A 7,263-nucleotide genomic window follows, 5' to 3' on the forward strand; every position below is an offset into this window, starting at 1 on the left:
CCATGGTGACACTGCTCGTCCAAGGAGCGCATTTGTACACTGCAGAAGCTCATGGAGCGAGGTGGGCATTGTGACACTGAAGAACTTCATGGCACCAAATATCCATGGGGACACAGCAGGGCATCATGGAACCCAGGAACCGCTGTTGGCAGTGCAGAAACTCCTGGAACCAGGGGCCGTTGTGGCACTTGAGCACCAACACAGCTGCTGCACCTTGTCCCCTGCCCTGCAGAGCTCCTTGGGAGGTACGGCAGGAGCAGAACCCTGGGAGCCTCGGGAATGCCCCTCTGGGATCCATGGCACACACTCCCAGGGGCTGGAATTCCAGTTCCCAGACAGGAAAAGATGTTCCTGCTCTTGAAGGCAAAGCTCTTAACTAGGAGCCACAATCCAAGTGGAGCAAGATCCTACAGTGACATTTCACTACCAGCCTTCCTAACTTCACCCATGGTTGTTGCATCTCATGGATTGGGAATGAAATCGGGGCAGGGTCTTTGGTGGGAGCTTCCCTGGCTCAAGGGAGACACTGAGAGAGAAACAGAGCAGGCAAAGGAAGGCAGGAGAGAAAGGAGGTGTTTTGGTTTGGAAAGACAGGTGTCTTCTAAGGAAGGCAGGAGCCTCCCCTGAAATGAAATAATGTAGGCTCTTTCTTTCTGAATTGTTATAAATTTGAAATTAAGGGGGGCTCTCAGGTAAAAATATGGGAGGAGGAATAACAGTTTTTTATTAGGGAAGAAGATGAAAATATGAACAATGCAGTGAACCAGAACAACACTGAGAGAGCCAGAATACAACCTGACACTCTGTTGAACAGGTTGTTGGTCACAGTCCAATTGGAATTGTGGCTGCAGTCCTCCTGGAGTGATAGGTGTGGTTCTGTTGGAGTAGTGATCCTGTAGAGAAGAGTGTCTTCTCCCAAAGAGGCAGTGCAAGAGGCAGCTGTTCCTCTGGAAAATCCAGCCCAGAAAAGCTGTGTTGGTGGGCCAGAATCTCAAGACTGGATGCAGGTAGGAATGCTTGGCTCCTCCCTCTGGGCGGAACATCTCACAATGGGATGTTACAGTTCTTATCAGTCATGCAGTGACATTCAATAGCCCATTATCAGCAGATGTCTCCCCTGAGGGAGGATTGATTGTGGAAGAGATAAGGAAAACTGCCCACTTAACACAGGACAACTGCCATGCAGATGGCAAATAGAACACATCTTGCTTTTCAGTCTGGGACAGGAGGTCACAAAATCAGCTGAGAAGGCAGCACTCTGAAAAGCAAACCAGAACTGACAGAAAATGAATGGGACAGAAATCAATAATTCTGATCGTTTTATTTATTATCAAAATAAATCACAACCACCCAGCCCCACACAATTCTGATCCCACAACCTCAAATTTGGATCTCACTTCTCCCAATCTCCTTCCAACCCCATCTCATCCTGGAGACTGTGAATTGAGTAATTTTGGCATGGGGCTGAGGTGGGAACCAGCCATTTTGAGGTGGGATTGAGCAATTTTGGGGTTAGATTGAGGGGTTTCCAGTGGGATTCAGTCATTTTGAGGTGACAGACAAATCCACCTTGTTATTTGGAGTGCAAAGATATGGAGAATACTACCAGATATCCCCCAAGAAGCCACAAATCCTTCAGAATATGTTCCCAAACAATAAATTCCACCTCAAATACCTCTTAAATGGTGGGACTTTTGACATCTCTGGTCAATAACAATTTTAGTTATTTTTCAAGTGCTTTTAAGTGATAAAGACAAATTGGAAGAAAATTAGGGACAAACCAAAACCAGAGACCCCTTGAGCATCCTCTGAGCACTGGACAAAACAAACTCAGCAGAAATCAAATTTAACCCTCCATAAAATGCCTTGAGGAAGATTTGCTCTTCCCACAAGTCACTTGTATTGAAAATGCAAACAAATCCCAAACATTAATAAACCAACAACAGAGGCAATTCTGTGGCAATTCCAAATTTCATCAGTTCCAGCACAGTTCCAGCTCAGATGCTGGCAGGTTCTGATTAAAGAAAAGTCGAAATTTGTCCCAATACAGATTATTAAAAGGAAGGGAAAGGTCTGTGTAGCTGTCACAAAGGTGAGAGGGACCAAGAAAATAATGCTTCTCCCCCAAAAGCCCGTGAATTCAGGAGTTATTTGGGAATTTAGCTACTTGAGCTGGGCTTCTTGTAGGACTTTAGTAGCCTTGTGTTCCTCACCGCGTGGTGAATGATCCTTGTCAGTCTCGTTGGTATCATTTGTTCCCTTTCCTCCAGTGATTTTAACAAACTTTTCAGAGAAGGACAACAAAATATTTTCTTTACAATGGCCACCCACAAAAGCAATTTTCCTCATAAGTTCTCCCAAAAGTTGCTCAGCCTGTTATGAACAAAACAGCCTGGCAGGGACACTTGGCTCGAACTAAGTACTGACATTGAAATGTTAATTAGCTAATCGCTCCTGGGAATCACCTACACCCCCACCCAAACTAGGACTAGAATGCAAAATAAGCCAGTGGAATCATGGGAGAGGGTTTTTGGGGATGAAAAACACCCCAAAATGAAAAAGAGGGGCACAGTGGAGGGGGCTGGATGGGTGTGCTGGTTGGGGAAAAGTGAACCCCATCCCTAGTCTGTGTTTAACCTGTCACTATAACCTGCAGAGAACCAGATTGGACTGGGCTGTGGGAAGCAGGCACAAGGAATCAGACACTCTTCCTGGTGTTACCAGGAGGGAAGGAGAGGGATAGCTGCTGCTGGACCTTGGCAGCAGGCTCTGCACATCCCCCCACCCTGCGGCTACCAGTGTGCCAGGAGGAAAGGAGAGAGGACGCTCTGCTGATCCGGACTTCAGATACAGACTGGACACCTCTTCACCTCTGGCTACCAGCGTGCCACGGAGACTCCAGGGACAGACTCTGCAGCCTTCTCACCCTTCGGCTACCAGAAGAAGCTACAACTCCCCCCCCCGCCGAGCTGACTTTTTAATAAAGAGATGAACACTAATAAAGGCATAGACCCTGTTCATTTCAAGAGGAAGCTGCATTGTAGTTTCTAAGATTTCCTCCAGAAAGAGCCACAAGCTCCTCAGAGGAGGGAACCAGGCTGTTGTCAAAGGCACTTGGGATCAGACAACAGTGCCCTGAAGTCACTCTGCCAAAATAATGTTGCAATCTGGGTAACAAAATTGTTAGAGAGATGCCTCTGCCCCAATTAAGGTGCTAACAAGACCAAATCCAAAGTGGATTTTATTGAACAGTACATGTGAGGTACAGAGAGATGGAAAGAAAGAGAAAAGGGGGGAGAGCAAGGGAGTGACAGGGACAGAAATGTCCCATGGGGCGGGGCAAGTGTGACATTGTCCCCTGTGTGCGTGGCCATCCCAGGGTGGGGGTTTTACACCTGAGCCAGTTTGGGCAAGGGGGGTGGTGTTCACCCCCCACCCCGAGCAGGGATTGCCTCACTGTTTCAGGTTACAGTGTCAGATGTAACCAAAAGTGTTTTCAGTCCCCATCTCCATAAACTGTTATCAACAGGTGGGGCAGTGTTCTTTATCTCTTCCATGGCTCAGCCCTGATAACGCTCTCCAGGGGCCATCTTCTGTTAATGGGCCATTGAGTGTCACTGCAGGACTGATAAAATTACATCATCCCATTGTGGGATGCTCCGCCCAGGGGGAGGAACCAAGCATTCCTATGTGGATATAATCTCACCCTTGCAACACCATGACCACCTTGCCTACTGGATTCCCAGAGGACAAGAGCTCCATAAGCACCACTGGACCTTCAGAGGAAGACCAGACCCTTCTACAGGATCACTGCTTTGACAGAATCACGTTCATCACTCCAGCCGGACTGCAGCCCCCAGTTCATCAGACAGCTACCACCACCCTGAGCAACGGCGTGTCAGGTTATATCCTGATTCTGTGAGTTTAAACCAGCGTTTCTGTATCATTGCTTTGATCTTAATTTTCTTATTCAATTGTCATTCTGGCTAGACTCTCCCCCTGGTTTGCTTTGAAGCCAGTACAAAACTCACTTTGCTCATCACTTGTTTTCCTCCCAAAACAGGATTTCCCATACCCAAACATTCGCCACATGGAGAAGGTTGTGAGGAAGAGGAAGATGCCTCAGGACCCACAAGCAGGTGAGGAGGAAGTCAGTGCCCCTTTCCCCCTCTCTCCTGCTCCATCTCCCAGCCCAGCACAGCCCCCGGCTGCAGGACAGCCCCGCTGCTGGTGCCCTCCTGCTGGGGATGCCCTGGGGGGATCTCCTTGCCCTTCCCTGTGGCATGGAGGCAAATACCATCCTCTCTTTGTCCTTCCTACCCCAGAGCAGGAGCTGAGGATGGAGACCAGGAAGGATAAATCCCTGCAGCAGAACCTTATGGAAGAAGCTGTTTTAAGCAACTCCACAGTGCAGGAATCCAACAGGGAGGAAAATCCCCAGCGACACCACAGGAGGAGGGGCTGCAAGCCCAGCCCAGGATGCTCTGAGGAGGAAAGACCCACTCTGGGCCAGGAAGGTGGACAGAGCTTCAGCCAGAGCTCCAGGCAGAGCTCGGAGCTGGTGGTCCCTGAGCAGCAGCATGATGGGGAGAAGCCCTACGAGTGCTCAGAGTGTGGGAAGAGCTTCAGGCAGATCAATAATCTGAAACGACACCTGATGATCCACACCGGGGAATGGCCCTACGAGTGTGGGGAGTGTGGGAAGGGCTTCCGCTGGAGCTCCCACCTCATCAGGCACCAACGCATCCACACTGGGGAGAGGCCCTACGAGTGTGGGGAATGTGGGAAGGGCTTCAGCTGCAGCTCTGCCCTTTTCAGCCACCAACACATCCACACTGGGGAGAGGCCCTACGAGTGTGGGGAATGTGGGAAGGACTTCAGCTGCAGCTCTGCCCTTGTCCGCCACCAACGCATCCACACTGGGAAGAGGCCCTATGAGTGTGGGGAATGTGGGAAGGACTTCAGCTGCAGCTCTGCCCTTGTCCGCCACCAACGCATCCACACTGGGAAGAGGCCCTATGAGTGTGGGGAATGTGGGAAGGACTTCAGCTGCAGCTCTGCCCTTGTCCGCCACCAACGCATCCACACTGGGAAGAGGCCCTATGAGTGTCCCAAGTGTCAGAAGCGGTTTCACAGCAGCTCCAGTCTCCTTGTACATCAGCAGATTCACACGGATGAGAGGCCCTTCCGCTGCCCTTACTGCAGGAAGGGCTTCAAGCAAAACTCCCACCTCATCATGCACCAGCGCATCCACACTGGGGAGAGGCCCTACATGTGCCCCACTTGTGGGGAGAGGTTTCACAGCAGTTCAAATCTCCTCCTGCATGAGCGGGTTCACTCCGAGGAGAGGCGTTTCCTCTGCCCCGACTGTGGTAAGGGCTTCAAGCAGAACTCCCATCTTGTCAGCCACCAACGCATCCACACTGGGGAGAGGCCCTACTTGTGTCCCCAGTGTGGGAAGAGCTTCACCCGGAGCTCTCACTTGACCAAACACCAATGGAGCCACTGGTAAGGGAAGTCCTGAAAATTCCCCAGCTGCAGGAAGAGCTTTGTGCACTGATCCATCTTCATTCCCCATTGGAGGACAATGTTGGGAAGAGCCCTGGTGATCCATGTTCCCTGTGATCCATGCTGGGAAGACATATGTCCCTTTTCTTGCCCCTACCAATGACCTGATGTGGGATTGAAGAACATGAGGGTCTGGCCATGGCCCTGTCACTACATTCACTCCCACCTCAGGTCATTGCCAGGGGCAGGAAAGGGACTCTCTCTGTCTTTCCCTGAGGAGACGGGTGTCCTTTCCATGCAGGAGGAAACACGTGGCCAGGAAGATACAATTGATGGTGATGTAGTTTTCCCTGTAAATAGTTTTCTTATCCCTTCTGTTGTCAATTTTTTTTCTATTCCTGTTTGTTCCTCATCTCGTTGCTATTCCCAGTAAATTGTTCTTATCCCAGCCTGGGATCTTTCCCTTTTTTCATTCAATGGAAGGTGGGAGGGCAATGAGTGCATGCAAGGTTTTAGCAGGAGCAGGAAATTGAGAAATGCCATTCCTGAACCCCAGCCCGTGGAAACCGAGCATCCCAGCTGGTGCCAGCCCTGGTGGCCATGGCAGCAGCCTTGGGAGCGGGTCCCTGGCTGGGGCTGAGGGAACCTCTTCACTCTGGTGCCCAGGGACAGGAGTGGAGGGAGCGGCTGCAGCTGAGTCGGGGCCGGCTTACGTTGGATCTCAGGAAAAGGTTTTTGCCCAGAGGCTGCTGGGGCACTGCCCAGGCTCCCCAGGGAAGGGTCACAGCTCCAGGGCTCTCTGAGCTCCAGCAGCGTTTGGACAGCGCTGCCAGGCCCAGGCTGGCAGTGTTGGGGTGTCCTGTGCAGGGCCAGCAGTTGGACTCGAGGATCCTGATGGATTCCTCCCAGCTCAGCCAATTCTGTGCTTCTGGGATCCATGACCCTGCGGATGGGAGTGCTAATGGTTGCCATGGCAACGGGCTCCAGGTCTGAGCTGGTGTCCATGGCAACCACCCCTGGCATGGGGTCTCCATGGAGCTGCCCAGGGACTGACCATAGCAACAGGGGCTGGGGATGGTTGCCATGGAAACTGACCATAGCAACAGGGGCTGGGGATGGTTGCCATGGAAACTGACCATAGCAACAGGGGCTGGGGATGGTTATGATGGAAACTGACCATAGCAACAGGGGCTGGGGATGGTTGCCATGGAAACTGACCATAGCAACAGGGTTTCCTGGTGATGTTTGCCTTGTAAGGATGAGATTTGTCATAGGCCCTCAGAGGGGTTCCATGGGGACTTTCCAAGAGTCTCCAGGCTGTTTTTAAGAGCTGGAGTGTCACACACAGAGACAGGGGCTCCATGGAGCCCTCTCAAGGGTTTCTGGGGATGGCAAGACCCGTGTGGTCAGAGGCAGTCACAGCCATTCCGTGGTGACATCCCAGGAAACCTTGGGCTGCAAAGGCACTGATCTGTCACAGGCACTCACGGGGGCTCCACAGTGACATCCCAGGAGTCTCCAGGCTGCCAAAGAGCCGGGATGTCACACATACTCCTGTCATGTGCAGAGTGGGAGCTTCAGGCAAAAGCTTTATTTCATTATTGGAGAAACTCCTGCTGAGTCATGAGATGGAAAAATGACACCCAACAGCCACCATGGATCCTCAAACCCCTGCAGGGCCTCCAGACTTCTACAATTCCTTTTAAGAGAAGAGACTGGGAGTGACTGAATCCACACCCAGCCCCAGAATTTGTC

At 51.3% G+C, this 7,263-nt stretch overlaps 1 protein-coding gene across 1 annotated transcript in view; it reads left to right on the forward strand.

The window, feature by feature from the left end:
* Window positions 1-5,592, forward strand: part of LOC144248856 (uncharacterized) — a 29,173-nt gene extending 23,581 nt beyond the window's left edge. Inside the window, exon 2 of the mRNA XM_077790836.1 lies at window positions 4,585-5,592. Coding sequence (XP_077646962.1) covers window positions 4,585-5,512 — 928 coding nt within the window. The 3' untranslated portion in view covers window positions 5,513-5,592. The remainder of the gene's footprint in view (window positions 1-4,584) is intronic.
* Window positions 5,593-7,263: the final 1,671 nt, after the last annotated feature.

Source organism: Lonchura striata, unplaced genomic scaffold (assembly GCF_046129695.1).
Source record: "Lonchura striata isolate bLonStr1 unplaced genomic scaffold, bLonStr1.mat Scaffold_97, whole genome shotgun sequence".
In the NCBI taxonomy this organism is placed as follows: Eukaryota; Metazoa; Chordata; class Aves; order Passeriformes; family Estrildidae; genus Lonchura; species Lonchura striata.